Source organism: Neoarius graeffei, chromosome 24 (assembly GCF_027579695.1).
Source record: "Neoarius graeffei isolate fNeoGra1 chromosome 24, fNeoGra1.pri, whole genome shotgun sequence".
Lineage (NCBI taxonomy): Eukaryota > Metazoa > Chordata > Actinopteri > Siluriformes > Ariidae > Neoarius > Neoarius graeffei.
The window spans coordinates 10,900,841-10,919,694 of NC_083592.1; the positions used below are offsets into that span (position 1 = coordinate 10,900,841).

The window sequence follows — 18,854 nt, forward strand, 5'->3', positions numbered from 1 at the left end:
AAAAACACTGGCAGTTTGAAACCTGTGAATTTCTGCTTGAATACATACAGTGTAGATGTTTGGGAATTCCTATTTTCATAATTCCAACATGTCAGGTATCAAGAAATTTCTGCTCCAGTATTTCCAATGTGTCAGGTATCAAGGAAGTTCTGCTCCAGTATTTCCAACGTGTCAGGTATCAAGGAAGTTCTGCTCCAATATTTCCAACATGTCAGGTATCAAGGAAGTTCTGCTCCAATATTTCCAACATGTCAGGTATCAAGGAAGTTCTGCTCCAATATTTCCAACATGTCAGGTATCAAGGAATTTCTGCTCCAATATTTCCAACATGTTGGGTATCAAGGAAGTTCTACTCCAACATTTCCAACATGTCAGGTATCAAGGAATTTCTGCTCCCATATTTCCAACGTGTCAGGTATCAAGGAATTTCTGCTCCCATATTTCCAACGTGTCAGGTATCAGGGAATTTCTGCTCCAATATTTCCAACGTGTCGGGTATCAAGGAACTTCTGCTCCCATATTTCCAACGTGTTGGGTATCAAGGAACTTCTGCTCCCATATTTCCAACGTGTCAGGTATCAAGGAATTTCTGCTCCCATATTTCCAACGTGTCGGGTATCAAGGAATTTCTGCTCCCATATTTCCAGCGTGTCAGGTATCAAGGAATTTCTGCTCTCATATTTCCAACGTGTCAGGTATCAAGGAATTTCTGCTCCAATATTTCCAACATGTCGGGTATCAAGGAACTTCTGCTCCCATATTTCCAACGTGTCGGGTATCAAGGAATTTCTGCTCCCATATTTCCAACGTGTCAGGTATCAAGGAATTTCTGCTCTCATATTTCCAACATGTCAGGTATCAAGGAAGTTCTGCTCCACTATTTCCAACATGTCAGATATCAAGGAAGTTCTGCTCCAATATTTCCAACGTGTCGGGTATCAAGGAATTTCTGCTCGGCATATTTCCAACGTGTTGGGTATCAAGGAATTTCTGCTCCCATGTTTCCAACATGTCGGGTATCAAGGAATTTCTGTTCCCATGTTTCCAACGTGTCAGGTATCAAGGAATTTCTGCTCCCATATTTCCAACGTGTCAGGTATCAAGGAAGTTCTGCTCCAATATTTCCAACGTGTCAGGTATCAAGGAAGTTCTGCTCCAATATTTCCAACGTGTCAGGTATCAAGGAAGTTCTGCTCCAATATTTCCAACGTGTCAGGTATCAAGGAAGTTCTGCTCCAATATTTCCAACGTGTCCAGTATCAAGGAATTTCTGCTCCAATATTTCCCCTTTTGCCAGGTACCGTATCAAGGAATTTCCAGTGTGATGAGTATGGTACAGCTTCTGCTTTTGTAATTCCATTCTTTGGAAAAGTTTCTGCTCCCCTGATTTCAATGTGGCAGCCAATTCTACTCCACTTAATTTTGGCAACAATGTAAAAGTATCTGTTTCTATTATTCCAGTGGGAATGCTTTGGAAGCGTTTCCACTTCCCAGATTCCAGTGTGGGAGTTTTGGAAGACTTTCTGCTTCCCTGATTGAAGTGTGGGAGCTGTAGAAATATTTCTGCATCTAAACTTTAGTATGACACCCAAGTAAAATCATCTGTGACCATAATTCTACTGTAATAGCTATGAGAAAATCTCTGTTCCAATTATTTCTAGAAGAGTTTTTCCTGTCCTGTGAATCCAGTGCAGTGATTTAGAAAAAAATATATATGTAGACTTCTACAATTTCAGTGAGCTTTTCAGTTCTGCTGTAATAATTTCACTATGATAGCAATGGGACAATTTCTGCTCCCAACATTCCCTGGTGACAACTACAGCCAGCGTAAAGGCCGTTTCCATTATTCTACTGTGGTGACTGCAAAATAGTCTCTGCTCCGCTAGTGTCATTGTTATAATTATGAAAGGAGATTTTGTGCTCAGCTCTTTTAATTGTGGAAGCTACGAGATAATTTCCCATAATTTCAGTATTGCACCCCAATAAGAGTTTCTGCTCCCATAATTTCATTAGGGCACTCCTATAAGAGTTTGTGCTCCCATGATTTCAGTGTTGCACCCTATTAATAATTTCTGCTCCCATAATTCCAGTATGGACCCCAATAAGAGTTTCTGCTCCCATAATTTCATTAGAGCACACCAATAAATCTTTTTGCTCCCATGATTTCATCAGAGCATGCCAACAGGAGTTTCTGCTCCCATGATTTCATCAGAGCATGCCAATAGGAGTTTCTGCTCCCATGAGTTCAGTATTGCACCCCAATATGAAGTTCTACTCTAATCATTTCATTATGGCACCCCAATAAGAGTTTCTGCTCCCATAATTTCAGTATGGCACCCCATTAAGAGGTTCTACTCCAATCATTTCATTATAGCACCCCAATAAGAGTTTCTGCTCTCATAATTTCAGTCTGGACCCCAAAAAGACTTTCTGCTCCCATAATTTCATTAGAGCACACCAGTAAATCTTTCTGCTCCCATGATTTCATTAGAGCATGCCAACAGGAGTTTCTGCTCCCAAGAGTTCAGTATCGCACCCCAATAAGAGTTTCTGCTCCAATTATTTCTGTATGGACCGGGTGCTCCGGTTTCTCCCACAGTCCAAAGACATGCAGATTAGGCTAATTGGTGGCTCTGAATTGTCTGTAGGTGTGAGTATGAATGGTTGTTTGTCTCTGTGTGTCAGCCCTGTGATGACCTGGTAACTTGTCCAGGGTGTGCCCTGCCTCTCGCCCATAGTCAGCTGGGAGAGGCTCCAGCTTGCCTGCAACCCTGAACAGGATAAGTGGCAGATAATGGATGGATGGATAGATGGAATAAGAGTGATAGGTAGGGGTCAAAACTGAGCAACACCCACAGAGAAAGTCACACACAAACACAAATAAACAAACAACAGCCAAAAAAGTCAACTCAAGGGTAAGCCATGCCACTGAAAAACTATGAATATTTTATCATATGGCAAAGTCTTCTTCCAGCTTTCTATTGTGCAGTAGAAACTCCCTCAAAACACGAAAAGGACACTGCAGAGCTGAGGATGGGCAGGAAAGAAAAAATACAAATGCTGAAAAGGGTGGCGAGAGAGACAATGAGCGAGAACAAGCTGATCTTGCAGCTGACTCTACACTCATTGTGTGAAAGATGAGGCTGCTTCCAGCAGTCCGACGAATTACACAACCCCATCTCGTCCTTCGACTGGAGTTACTCAGCCGTCACACCATTGTTTCTCTCTCCTTTTAAAGGTTATAATGATTTGCAACATCATTACTAATTGATAATTGTGATGGCGAGGCTCCCTCATTAGGACCATGTTGACATTTACAGCCCGAGGAAATGGCCGCATGACTTTATCAAACAGCAAGCCAAGACAAACACAGACTTTCTTATTAGGAAGGAGAGGGAGGGAGAATCTGCAGTTACCACAAGACATGATTTGTTTGCACTGAATAAATTCTCAAAATCTCCAATATGCATTATTCAGGGATGGATGTTAGTCCAACATTCTTCACATTAGATCATAAACCATTCATCGACATACAGGGCCGTAAAACAGGATCAAAATGTTTTTAATAATAAAGTGTGCATGTGAACTTCTCGAGTGTGTACATTTTGACGAAGACAAAAAGAAGCTATGTCCCACAAGCGCCGGGTGGTTACTGTAAAACCCCTTATATACACAAAAGAAACCACCCGAAAATACATGAAAAATAAGTGTTCTCAAAGCTAGTTATGACCAAAGTCATATTTCACTAACATTTTTCAAAAACACAAGGCTATTGTGGGTTTTCCCATCTAACCACTGTCTCTTCCTGCAATGTCTAACATGACTGGCAACATTTATGGAAGGATCTTTGACTATTCTGTTATGTAGAGCATTTCAAGCTCCATAATATTTCTCAGATTTTGTGTAAGTGGAGGCCATGTAGTTTCAGTAGGGGTCAAATCCAGCGACAAAGATGGGTGCTGCCGAACAGTGATTTTGAGTTCCAGTAACCACTTCTGTGACGATTTTGGTGTAGGTCTGGGGTCATTATCTTGTTTGAACCTCATAGTAACCAAGGCAACCAGGTCTTGGGCTCAAATAGGTACTTTCAGAATACATGATGCTATTAATCTTCCCAAGGGTCTGTGCACCACCAACTACAAACCAGCCCCAAATCCTTAATAATTCACCTCTTCATAGCCATCTGCTTCATTTGAGCTGAAGTCTATTTTTTTCCAATTATGGATGATGTGATTTGACACGTCTCAGAGAAACAGAATATAGACAAAGGCAACAATATATTATTTTTTCTTCCAAATTAAATGGAATTTATTTTTACATGTTTATAGGAGTGTCAATATTTTTGTATACTTGTATTTTTGGAAGAAAATACTGACATTTAAAAATGATTTTTATATATATATATATATATATATATATATATATATATATATATATATATATATACACACACCCAGATAGATAGATAGATAGATAGATAGATAGATAGATAGATAGATAGATAGATACACGCACAATATATATCTGGAGCAGGCTGTATGATTATACTATTAAATATTATAAATTAAATATTAAAAATTATACTATTAAATATCAAAGATGAAATTATACAATTAGATGTTGATGTATTACTGAGTACATAAGTATTGATTGCTTAAAGCATCACCAAATATAGGATAGTAAATAAAGTAACTAAGTAATTAAGTACAACCCCAGTTCCAAAAAAGTTGGGATGCTGTGTAAACTCTGAATAAAAACAGAATGCGATAATTTGCAAATCACGGAAACCCTATATTTCATTGAAAATAGTACAAAGGCAACATATCAAATATTGAAAATGAGAAAGTTTATTGTTTTTTGAAAAATATATGCTCATTTTGAATTTGATGTCAGCAACACATTTCAAAAAAAGTTGGTACAAGAGCATGTTTACCACTGTGTTGCATCACCTCAACTTTTAACAATACTCTGTAAACATTTGGGAACTGTAGTTTTGAAAGAGAAACGCTGTCCCATTCTTGCCTGATCTACAATTTCAGTTGCTCAACAGTTCGGGGTCTCCTTTGTTGAATTTTGTGCTTCATAATGCACCAAATGTTTTAAATGGGAGACAGGTCTGGACTGCAGCAGGCCAGTTTAGCACCTGGACTCTTTTACTACGGCACCATGCAGTTTTAATATGTGCAGAAAGCGGTTTGGAATTGTTTTGCTGAAAGAAGGAAGGCCTTCTCTGAAAAAGATTTTGTCTGGATGGCAGCATATTGCTCTGAAACGTGTGTATATATATATATATATATATATATATATATATATATATATATATATATATAATTCAGCATTAATGATGCTTTCCCAGATGAACAAGCTACCCATGTCATGTGCACTAATGCACCCTCATACCATTACAGATACTAGTGTTTGAACTGTGCACTGATAACAAGCCGGATGGTCCCTCTCCTCTTTAGCCTGGAGGACGTGGTGTCCATGATTTCGAAAAAGAATTTCTGCTTTTGATTCGTCAGACCTCGGGATAATTTTCCACTTCGCCTCAGTCCATCGTAAAAGAGCTCAGGCCCAGAGAAGGTGGCTGTGTTTCTGGATATTGTTGATATCTGGTTTTAACTTGTATTTGTGGATGCAGTAATGAACTGTTTTCACAGATGATGGTTTTCTGAAGTGTTCCTGAGCCCAAACAGTGATTTCCACTACAGACACGTGTCTGCTTTTAATGCAGTGTCGCCTGAGGGCCTGAAGATCACAGGCATCCAGTGTCAGTTTTCAGCCTTGTCTCTTGCGTACAGAGATTTCTCCAGATTCTCTGAATCTTTTAATGATATTATGGACCATAGATGATGTGATGCCCAAATTCTTTGCAATGTTATATTGAGGAACGTTATTCTTAAATCGTTGTACTGTTTACCCACACAGTCTTTCACAGAGCAGTGAACCCCTCCCCATCTTTACTTCTGAGAGACTCTGCCTTTCTGGGATGCTCTTTTTATACCCTATCATCTTACTGACCTGTTGCCAATTAACCAAATTAGTTTTTTTTATTTTAGCATTACACAACTATTTCAGTCTTTCGTTGCCCCGTCCCAACTTTTCTGAAATGTACTGCTGACATCAAATTCAAAATGAGCGTATATTTTTAAAAAAACAATAAAATTTCTCAGTTTCAACATTTCATATGTTGTCTTTTGGACTATTTTCAATGAAACTTAGGGTTTCCATGATTTGCAAATCTTCACATTCTGTTTGTATTAATGTTGTACACAGTGTCCCATCTTCTTTGGAATTGGGGTTGTAAGTAAGTAAGTAATTGAACAAATAAAATGCTTGTTTATATACTCTGTTGAAGGAGACCCTCCCATTTACCGATGAATAGGTTTGGAAATTATTATTGATAGAGTATTTGTTGAGTAAATGCACAAGTTTTCAGAAACTGGTTTGATCCCCCATTTCATCAAAATGAGTGGACACTGGCAAGAGACATTCTGGGATGGAATGATGGTGCCATTTCCCACTGTGGGACTTTCTGTGAAAATTTTTGTGCATTGGTGGAAAGTTAGACCAATAGGACGATGATTTTTTGGAACCATTCCCAGTCAGAGATAAGGTCTGGTCAGGGTGGAGAAAAGAATATTAAGTGATGAATCACCTTGAGAAGTGTAGTTCAGTTTATACCCAGAAAAGTCATTAAAGGACACTGATCCAATGCCATTTCCCCCCTCATGTTCACTTAGCTCAGACTATGTTTCTATGATCGTAGCCTTTTGTACCTCTTTTGAACACGCTACTTTGTTTTAACACCACTCAAGGACACCTCAAGGTTGGATCCAACAGTATCAGACATTTCTCAATACCGTGATTTTATTGTAACCTGACTAGCCATTTTTACACCCAATCACATCACTCTGGATGTTTTTCCAGCCACCAATTTGGCCTTTACCGGACTTGTTCACAAGTAGTGTTAAAACATGTTTAACATAAGAACTTCTTATGGGACACCATTACAAGTTAAGGATTCAGGGACTTAGTTAGTTGTTGTATCTTTTCTTTTGATTTACATCGAATCCAGTGGCTCGGAAAAGAAAGTAATTGTATGAAAATATGTATGTTATATTGTTGATGAAACTAAATAAAAATTAAGTAAAATAAAAAAAAGAAAGAATCCAGTGAATCGATTAGTCTTTCACTTGTCATGAGATCAGAAACAGACGTGAATGCCAGTATCCCAAAAACGCTAATTTCTTAAATGATGAATGACCTTTTAAGAAGACGAAGAAGCCTTTATATAAATCACATACACTACCATTCAAAAGTTTGGGGTCACTTTGAAATGTCCTTATTTTTGAAAGAAAAGCACTGTTCTTTTCAATGAAGATCACTTTAAACTAATCAGAAATACACTCTATACATTGCTAATGTGGTAAATGACTATTCTAGCTGCAAATGTCTGGTTTTTGGTGCAATATCTCCATAGGTGTATAGAGGCCCATTTCCAGCAACTATCACTCCAGTGTTCTAATGGTACAATGTGTTTGCTCATTGCCTCAGAAGGCTAATGGATGATTAGAAAACCCTTGTACAATCATGTTAGCACAGCTGAAAACAGTTTAGCTCTTTAGAGAAGCTATAAAACTGACCTTCCTTTGAGCAGATTGAGTTTCTGGAGCATCACATTTGTGGGGTCGATTAAATGCTCAAAATGGCCAGAAAAATGTCTTGACTATATTTTCTATTCATTTTACAACTTATGGTGGTAAATAAAAGTGTGACTTTTCATGGAAAACACAAAATTGTCTGGGTGACCCCAAACTTTTGAACGGTAGTGTATACAGTACAGTGACATTTATCAAGGTTCTTCAGCTAAATAGTGCCTAAGCCACTTAACTTGAAGCCTTGGTCAAACATCTTCCATCACTGACTAAGTACATTATGTACTTGCTGATTGAAGACAGAGATGTCATTTTCACATTTTGGTCATTTTCACACAATCACACATGGTGGTGCAGTGGTTAGCACTGTTGCCTCACAGCAAGAAAGTTCTGGGTTCGAGCCCAGCGGCCAATGGGGGCCTTTTTGTGTGGAGTTTGCATGTTCTCCCTGTGTCTGCATGGGTTTCCTCCGGGTGCTCCAGTTTCCCCCACAGTTCAAAGACGTGGTTAGGTTAACATGGGGCAGCCATGGCTTGAGGTTGGGCTGAAGTGCTCTTGAGCAAGGGCACCGAACTCCCACCTGCTCCCCGGGTGCTGCAGCATACAGTAGCTGCCCACTGCGCTGGATATATGTATATGTATGTGTGCTTATTGCTCACTTGTGTATGTATATGTCACTGCTTCAGACGGGTTAAACGTAGAGGTTAAATTTCACTGTGCGCTTGAGTGTACATGTGACAAAGGCTTCTTGGCTTCTTCTAAAAATAAGTGAATCCTTTCATTTGTATAGGCTAATCACGTCTTTATAAAGCCTGTTGTTTTTGCACTCTTGATGAATATTAAGTCTTGTGCTTTTGTAGAACACAGCATCTGTTTTGTGTCTTGGTTTTTCCCTGGTATGCATTTCAATCTGAGGCAATCTATATGAGGCAAAATGTGAAAAGCTGACTAAATCTGAGAACCAGCACTGCTTTAATAAACGTGCAGATATGAGACTTTGCGTCCACTAAGTTTATCATGCTAACAAACTTTATTTAGTCATAGACCAAACATAACAGTAATAATCTCATCTCATCTCATTATCTCTAGCCGCTTTATCCTGTTCTACAGGGTCGCAGGCAAGCTGGAGCCTATCCCAGCTGACTACGGGCGAAAGGCGGGGTACACCCTGGACAAGTCGCCAGGTCATCACAGGGCTGACACATAGACACAGACAACCATTCACACTCACGTTCACACCTACGGTCAATTTAGAGTCACTAGTTAACCTAACCTGCATGTCTTTGGACTGTGGGGGAAACCGGAGCACCCGGAGGAAACCCACGCGGACACGGGGAGAACATGCAAACTCCGCACAGAAAGGCCCTCGCCGGCCACGGGGCTCGAACCCAGACCTTCTTGCTGTGAGGCGACAGCGCTAACCACTACACCACCGTGCCGCCCACAGTAATAATAATAATATGGACAATTTATAGCGAGATGGCACCAAAATAATGCTCTTCTTTCAATGAATGATGGTTGTGACTTTCACACTAGAAAGCCTGAACCATACTATAAATAAAAGGTTACGATCCTATTGCAGAAAGCATTCAGTCTGGAGTTGTTTGGAAAAGATGATTCTAGTAGTTTTATTTACCGCCAGAAATGACCATATGATCAGAGTGTGGCAGGAATAAACACTTGATGGAACGCCAGTCCATTGCAGGACACACTAATTTAAACAAGCAGCGGTTTTGTGGAGCCAATCCATCTGCTGGTATGTTTTTTGGTTGGTGGGTGAAACTAGAGAACTATTGAGGAACATGCAAAATTCCAGCATTACCTTTCATTTCACCCATATCCAGCGTCTTGCCGAGCTGTTCCAGCAGGTCTGCGCGTGCTGCGTTCTTCTTGTGCTTCTTGCCATCATAGTGTTGTCGTGCCATGCCTGGGTTGTTGAACCAAGCGTGGCACAGCTGGCAGTAGCGATCCGAGTCCCCGTTCAGCTGTGGCCAGCTTTCAGATGGCATTTTAACTGGACTTGGTGCCACCTCTGAAGAACAGAGTGAATGAAAAGTGTCAGTTAAGGATGGGGTTGGAGAGCTTGCACATTTTCTTCCCTTCCCTTTCTTTTTCCATCCCTTTTCCTTCCATTTTCAAGTGAAAGCTAGAGAAGAATCGAGCAATTATTTAGGAATTGTGCGAGACGGCTCCTTCAGCCTGATACTGTCATCTGCAGCATTGCCACGGGCCTGGAAATAATGAGCTCTTGCCTTAATCTGTCGCATAAGCAAGAATGCCTGACAATTGGGGTGAAAAAAAACTTGAACCCTAATCTGCTTAGTGCTGCTTGCTTATCTTTTGTGTATATAACTGTTAACATGACTGACCTTGTGCTGGTACGACGCAACAAGCCATGAAAACATACATTCGGTTCTTTTTGTTTTCCCCCGCCAAAGCTTGGTGTTGTATAAAGAGTCATATTTGGATACGTTTGCAGAACGATGGTATGTCTGTCTTCCACGTTACAGAACTCTCAGTAAGACACCATTTTGTCTCACATTTAAAAAAATCTCAAATGACCTCACAGTAATACTAAACATTAGACAGTAAACTGGCTTAGCAATTTCCATATGTTTATCATTACAAGCCAATCGAGTCAAATGGAATTTGTTATACTACCAGGACCAAATTTGAGACTTTCATACCATTTGACATCACTAGAGAAGCAAAACTAATGTTTATTTTTTTCATCATCACGTAGACAATACCCAGGCTGATTACTACAATGCTTTCATTTATCAGCATGAGCGCAGAATCTGGGACACAACCGTAAACAGCAGGCATGCAGAAATATCCTTTCATCCCACTGAGATAATCGCACCATGCCAAGAGCTGCGATTTCTTTCTTCCGTCTCGTTTTTTTTTTACAGCATTTTTTTCCCCTTGCCATTGTTCTTAAGACTTTGAAATGGCGCGCTCTTGGGTTTGGGCAAAATTTAATTCGGGTAATTAGCCACTGTGAATAAAATGACGATGAGTTCTGAAAGTGAATTAACTCAAGAGTCAAGAGGGAAGCATGGCTTACCGCCGTTGGTGGATCATGACAACGTAACAGAATGAAATGAAAGCAAAGCGATTCACTTCAATGGAAGATCATTTCATCGTAATTGGCACATTTGCTTTTTTTCCTTTTCTGCCAAGGTATTCGTGCAGCTGCTGTTGATCGAGATCCAGATGACCTAGATGCATTGTTTAATAATTCAAATGAATTCACACAAAGATGGTAATGACTCGTTTGTTTGGAATGGCGAGCTGATGATACATTATCGTTTTTTATCATTTAAATTTTCCATCACAAGAATGTCTTCAGGATAGCCGACACTGTGCTTTACAATGCGCAATGTGTTCCCGGTATGCAGTGGTCAGTACCTAGTCAAGTCAAGTCAAGTTTATTTGTATAGCGCTTTTAACAATAAACATTGTCGCAAAGCAGCTTTACAGAATTTGAACAACTTAAAACATGAGCTATTTTTATCCCCAGTGAGCAAGCCTGTGGCGACGGTGGCAAGGAAAACTCCCTCAGACGACATGAGGAAGAAACCTCGAGAGGAACCAGACTCAAAAGGGAACCCATCCTCATTTGGGCAACAACAGACAACATGACTATAACATTAACAGTCCTGACATAAAGTCAGCTTTGCTGATGCTATAAACCCCCCACCAACGGAAACCCGAGCGCAAAACCGTTCACGACAACCGCAGTCCCAAAGTCAGCAAGTCAACTGCAGTCCTAAAGTCAGCAAGTCAACTGCAGCCCCCAGCCACAAAAGTACCACTGCAAGAGTCCAGAGCATCCTCCAGGCGCGACCCCCGACCTACCAAAAGTGGTCCAAGGAAGGACAACCGGTGAACAGGTGACAGGGTCATAGATGTCGAAGGCTCATTGATTCGCATGGGGCACGAAGGCTAGCCCATATGGTCCAATCCAGAAGAACAGAAGAGCTACTGTAGCACAAACTGCTGAAAAAGTTAACACTGGCTAAATCAGAAAGGTGTCAGCATCAACTTTTTCAGCAGTTTGTGCTACAGTAGCTCGTCTATTCTTCTGGATTGGACCATATGGGTGAGCCTTCATGCCCCATGCGAATCAGTGAGCCTTTGACACCCATGACCCTGTCGCCGGTTCACCAGTTGTCCTTCCTTGGACCACTTTTGTTCTGTACTAATCACTGCATACTGGAATACCCCACAAGAGTCCATTTTGGAGATGCTCAGACCCAGTCATCTAGCCATCACAATTTGTCAGAGTCGCTTAGATCCTTACACTTACCCATTTTTCCTGCTTCCAACACATCAACTTCAAGAACTGACTGTTCTCTTGCTGCTGAATATATCCCACCCCTTAACAGGTGCCATTATAATCAGATAATCAATGTTTTTCACTTCTTCACCTGCCAGTGGTCAGAATGTTATGGCTGACCGGTATAACTGTAAATGGATAAAAAGAGTGCTCTGAGAGCACAATATCTCCCACTGGCAACTCTGCCATAACTGGTAAAATGAGACTGAATTGAACGAAATTACAATATGCGTATTACCGACATTGAACAAAGAATTCTGTCAAGTTTCGTGAAATTCCTCAAAAAATTGTGAGTTGATTTCAGAAAGTGAGTACCATTCCTGGGATGGACGGACAGACGGACGTCGCCAAGACATAATCCCCCTTCAGACCTTTCAGCCTGCGGGGGATAAAAATTGTGAGGGAAGTTGATTTCAGAAAACAAGCACACCTTGATGAAATTGCCAAAGTACACGTTTGTTAATAATCAAGGTCATAACTCTGGTAAAATGTGCCCAAATTAAATGAAATTTCAATATGCGTATAACTGTCATATAACAAAGCCTTTTGCCAAGTTTGGTGAAATTCCTCCACAAATTGTGAGAGGAGTTGATTTCAGAAGAACGCACACTCTCATGAAATTGTCAAAGTACAAGTTATTTAATCAAGGGTCAAAACTCTGGGAAAATTTTCACAAACGATACTAAATCGCAATATGCGTATTACTGTCATATACAGTGGGGCAAAAAAGTATTTAGTCAGTCACCAATTGTGCAAGTTCTCCCACTTAAAAAGATGAGAGAGGCCTGTAATTTTCATCATAGGTATACCTCAACTATGAGAGACAAAATAAGAAAAAAAAAAATCCAGAAAATCACATTGTCTGATTTTTAAAGAATTTATTTGCAAATTATGGTGGAAAATAAGTATTTGATCAATAACAAAATGGCCTTTTGCCAAGCTTCGAGAAATTCGTCCAAAAATTGTGAGAGGAGTTGATTTCAGAAGGCAAGTACACCTTCATGAAAGTACAAGGTGGTTAATCAAGGGCTGTAACTCTGGTAAAATGCGACCGAATTGACCAAAATTACGATATGCGTACTACCAACATATAACAATGCCTTTTGCCAAGTTTTCATCCAAAACTTGTGAGAGGAGTTGATTTCAGAAGGAAAACACACTCATGAAATTGCCAAAGTATAATTTTGTTAATCAAGGGCTGTAACTCTGGTAAAATGTGACGGAATTTAACAAAATTACAATATGTGTATTACCGACATATGATGATGAATCCTGCTAAGTTTCATGAAATTCCTCAAAAAATTGTGAGAGGAGTTGATTTCAGAAGATAAGCACCGTTCCCAGGACGGACGGAAATCGGCATGACATAATCCCCCTTCGGGCCTTTCGGCTAGCAGGGGATAAAAAGTACAATGTATTGCTGTCTGATGAAAAAACAAATCAGAAATGTTGGAAATTTCTGTGGCATGAGAGGAATATAACTTTGGGACATGCTGTTACAGCAAATTAATCAACGTCGGTATACTTCATTTGCTTTGTATCACAACACCATGTTGTTGATTTTTTCACAACTTCCAAGTGGTTTATTCTTTACCATAAAACAATGAAATAGGAAGGGTTAAAAAAAAGGTCTTGGAGCTCTGCTGTGCAACAGAAGAACCAGAAACAGGGAACACAAAGAAGAGAACACAAGGGAGATTTGGGAATATTGAAATTAGCAAAGTGTGATGGAGTTTCTCCCACGTTCTAAAAAATGCACCCTTGTTAGTTGGTCTGATGCTAATCCCATTTTGTGCCAATGCCTTAAATGCAGTATAAACATGTAGCTCAGTATTAGAACTGTGTTTGAGTAATGCAGACATTGCACTCAGTGTCACTTCCATTTTTTAGTAACAGGAGGAGCAGCATGAGCTAGCAGTGAAGCACGGCTGACGCATGGCTTTTTAGGAGGAAACATCTGTCAGGCTGAAAAAAAGAAAGGCGAGACCATTGTTTCCAGCAAACAAACAAAACAAAAAAAAACCACCCGAGTCCACCATGTTTTATTGTGTGGAGAGGAAGAAATCTTTTGTTTTATTACCCGAGAGAAGGGAATGGAGAGGCCGTTTATCAATCAGCGAATCTAGAATGAAGCACTGTGTGTAGAAATGAGTTTGAACCGTGTGTCAGGTTCAAACTCCATGCTGATGATCTGACCGAGGTGTTTGCTTGGGCTTGATGGCTTTTGTCTGGGTCGTGTGTGAAAATGTTTGGTCTTTTTCTACACTTTGAAACTGCCATAAATCCTTTTGTATGGTGTGCAGATTTGTGCCAGTAAACAGTATAAACAGTTCAACATTCTTCAGTTGTACCACACACGATAGGCGCTTTTGGCTTCTTCGTAGTTCTTAGAACTGTTGGAGTAAGTGGCCCCTTTTTGTGTGTCCGCATTGCAGGAACTGAGGACGAATGTAGTTCTTAAAACGGCATTTTTTTTTAAAGCTCTGACTTCAGGGTAGGTTCTCTCCCAGCACAATGGGAACCACGAGTGATGTACAGTGATTGGTCCAGATGCAAGTGTATGTTGATTGGTTGAACACAAATCAATGCAGCACCGGCAACCACCATTTTTAAAAATCCATGTAAAATGTTAGCTGGAAAAAAAAAAAAACAGACAAATGGACAAACAATGAAGTTCAAGCTTCATTGAGCGTATTTGCAACAGAGGAAACTAGTGTTGTAGTCAAGACCACCTAAACCAATATGGAATCAATTTTGTGCCAAAATGTTCATACAATACTTTTGAAATATCAAACAAAAACAACAAATCAAAATTAAAAAAAAAAATTCAAAAATATCAGTCTATTACTCTTCAGAAACCTTTTATTTTTGTTCCGCGTCTTTCTCAGTTTTGTTTGATGTAATTTATTTTGGTTGCAGTTCCAGCTTTCTCGTTTGCGCTCCCTGACTTTTTGCTTGCAGTTTTGTCACAAACTTCACGTGTGGGTGGGCTGTCCAGGAATGCATTCCCATTGGCTAACTTGTGTTTGACTGACAGCTACGCTCAGCCATTCCCCCGGAAGCTGTTGCGGCCATTTCCTACTCGGATTCTGGCGGACTGTTTGACGAGTGACCGATCCATTGACGGTAAACAAGGATCGAGTGGACTTCAGTGGCGACTATGATATTGAATTAATTCAACAAAGTGTAAGTACGGGACAAATGTGTTGTATGTGTTGCAGTAGTACACAAGTCCACTCGATCCTTGTTTACCGTCAATGGATCGGTCACTCGTCAAACAGTCCGCCAAAATCTGAGTAGGAAATAGCCGCAACAGCCTCCGGGGGAATGGCTGAGTGTAGCTGTCAGTCAAACACAAGTTACCCAATGGGAATGCATTCCTGGACAGCCCACCCACACGTGAAGTTTGTGACAAAACTGCAAGCAAAAAGTCAGGGAGCGCAAACGAGAAAGCTGGAACCGCAACCAAAATAAATTACGTCAAACAAAACTGAGAAAGACGCGGAACAAAAATAAAAGGTTTCTGAAGAGTAATAGACTGATATTTTGCACAATTACACGAATAATTTGTTTGCCAGTCTAAAAAAAATTAACTTTTTTTTTTATTTTGTTTTATCGTTTTTGTTTGATATTTCAAAAGTATTGCATGAACATTTTGGCACAAAATTGATTCCATAAACCAAAAGCAAGTCATGACCAAGACCAAAGCGTATCAAGGCCAAGACAAGACCAAGACTTTGAGGGGTTCAAATCAAGTCAAGACCAAAACCAAGGCAGGACGAGACCAGGACTAGACCAGTGTGTGTGAAAGGGGTGGGGGAGGGGTGACAGCCGTTAACAGGAAGAAAGATTTCAAATTAGCAATGAGTCACGTTATTGGTCACATTTGAAGCAGGAACTTTTACATCCAATCACAGTAACAACGTTAACAAATAAATCAGACGATGCACAGGCAGTTGCGGTCTTGACCAGCCTTGAAATAATATCCCGAGTCCTCAATGTCTGAGACAAGACGAAGCACAAAAAGTGGTCGATTCCGAGACAAGACCAAGACCTTCAAAAGGTGGTCTTGAGACCGGTCTCAAGTACTACAACACTGGAGGAAATACTCCGCAATTTTGACACGTCTAAGCAAAATATTAAAATCTTCAACACTGCCTGACATCACACTAGCAAGCCGGCTTACGCCACTTCAGCGTTCCTACAAATGGCGCAAATGCAAACAGATGAAAAGCCCTTGAAGGTATGTAGTTTTCAGGGGACCTCCCTAGTGTGTAGTTCCTCTCAATAAGTCCCTGGAGCTATTTGGTCTGAAAGCACCTAATATTGCGATTGTACGAAGTGAACGATTGGAATAACATTTTTAGAGTTACACTATAAGATACACTATCTTTTCCCTGATGTACCTTTAAAGAATTCCATTATCTACCTCATCTCATTATCTCTAGCCGCTTTATCCTGTTCTACAGGGTCGCAGGCAAGCTGGAGCCTATCCCAGCTGACTACAGGCGAAAGGCGGGGTACACCCTGGACAAGTCGCCAGGTCATCACAGGGCTGACACATAGACACAGACAACCATTCACACTCACATTCACACCTACGGTCAATTTAGAGTCACCAGTTAACCTAACCTGCATGTCTTTGGACTGTGGGGGAAACCGGAGCACCCGGAGGAAACCCACGCGGACACGGGGAGAACATGCAAACTCCACACAGAAAGGCCCTCGCCGGCCACGGGGCTCAAACCCGGAACTTCTTGCTGTGAGGCGACAGCGCTAACCACTACACCACCATGCCGCCCCCCGTTATCTACCGGTACCTTTACTCTCTAAATGAGATACTTAGTGCTTTTGTTAATACCATGATGATACTGAAAGCTGCAAAAGGTTAGATACGGTGGGCAGGGCACATTGTCAGAACGGAAGATTCGAGGATACCCAAGGAAGTGTTTTATGATCAACTAAGGAGTGGCAAGAGGCCAGTCAGAAGACCACGGCTGAAGTACAAGGAAATACTCAAAAAAAAAAAAAAAACATCTGAAGGCTTGTGGAATCCCCCTAAATACCTGGGAGGCAAGGGCTCAAGAATGTGTGCAGTGATGCAATACCTGTTTTGACAGGGTTTCTTGCTTTGAGATAAATCAGACCATGTGAATAAGTAAGAAAAGAGTGGGCTAACATCACTCAAAAGGAAGAGATCAAGTTTCTTTCCAGAATCTGGACAGTGTTCCGCTCCGAGACACTTCAAACCTGGTGAAACAAGAAATTTGGGCACTCCGGCTTCTGATACGTACATCAAATTGCAAAATATAAATGTGAAGATGTGGAAGAACATGGTGAGCTTAGTGTTATTTCACTGTACTGAAAGTTACATTACATTACAGGCATTTGGCAGACACTCTTATCCAGAGTGACATACAGCAGACCCAGAGCAGCCTGGGGAGCAGTCAGAGGTTAGGTGCCTTGCTCAAGGGCACTTCAGCTATTCGTGCTGGTCCAGGGAATCGAATCAGTGACCTTTTGGTCCCAAAGCTACTTCTCTAGCCATTAGACCATGGCTTCCCCAAGTCCTTAGTTGACCATAGTTGAAAGTAAAATCGCTCATTGGCTCAATTTTAGATGAATTCAATTCGATACTTGGGAATAACTAAATAAACGCCTTACAAATAAATGTTATAACGGTTTTTCGCCCTCCTATGCATTGCATTCACAGAAACTGATTTAAGCTTCCTAGTGCCTTTGCTAATGTACGTATTTGTAGCCTGCATTATACGATAACAGCTGCCGTTCCTTCACTTTATTTTACTACATGTAAATTAAATACCATTTTGCATAACAGTACTCAGGGCGGCACGGTGGTGTAGTGGTTAGCGCTGTTGCCTCACAGCAAGAAGGTCTGGGTTCGAGCCCCGTGGCCGGCGAGGGCCTTTCTGTGCGGAGTTTGCATGTTCTTCCCGTGTCCGCGTGGGTTTCCTCCGGGTGCTCCGGTTTCCCCCACAGTCCAAAGACATGCAGGTTAGGTTAACTGGTGACTCTAAATTGACCGTAGGTGTGAATGCGAGTGTGAATGGTTGTCTGTGTCTATGTGTCAGCCCTGTGATGACCTGGCGACTTGTCCAGGGTGTACCCCGCCTTTCGCCTGTAGTCAGCTGGGATAGGCTCCAGCTTGCCTGCGACCCTGTAGAACAGGATAAAGCGGCTAGAGATAATGAGATGAGATGAGATAACAGTACTCTATTTAACAAGCTGTTTAGAAAGAAAACTCCCTTTATTTTAATGTTTTCCTTTCCAAAATGAGAGGAAAAGGTGAGGCCGGTGAGGAAATGACTGGTTATAGCTGCTGTAACATAAGCAATAATAGGAACTGACTTGTTTTGTGGACGTCCAACAATACGTAACTATAAACAGATAGAAGTATGTGTCACTTCTTATAAATTAAAAGAAAATGTGCATTAGCATTGGCAAGTTCCTGTCAATTACGTGGAATACATCACTTCAATGACTTGCTGATACTGTTTATTTCTTATATCCTCAAGCCTTAATTGATTATAACATGCAGACTATTTCTCAGGAAGATAGATAATGCCTAATGCATAGAACCTTCCACAACAAGTTCTATTTTTGGCCAACGGTCCTGGTCGGTGTTATTTGTCATCATAGCTGTCTTCCCTCTCCTCTACTCTCTCACCCAATGGCATTATAAGAACTTCACTCCTGGCTTAATGGCCCTTCAGAGCTTCCAAATTAAGTTCTCTTTCTTTCACAGAGACTCCTTGGACGCTGAAGGATCCATTAGTATCAAATCAGTTTTTGTTAACGTTTTTATGTTCAGCAGGGGGAAGGACACTGCCATT

The 18,854-nt window shown here is 40.8% G+C and overlaps 1 protein-coding gene across 1 annotated transcript in view; it reads right to left on the reverse strand.

Annotated features, from left to right (window-relative positions):
- Positions 1–18,854, reverse strand: part of zmat4a (zinc finger, matrin-type 4a) — a 105,264-nt gene that overhangs the window by 21,903 nt on the left and 64,507 nt on the right. Inside the window, exons 4-5 of the mRNA XM_060907603.1 lie at positions 14,357–14,393; positions 9,481–9,677 (exon numbers count right to left, since the gene is read on the reverse strand). Coding sequence (XP_060763586.1) covers positions 9,481–9,677; positions 14,357–14,393 — 234 coding nt within the window. The remainder of the gene's footprint in view (positions 1–9,480; positions 9,678–14,356; positions 14,394–18,854) is intronic.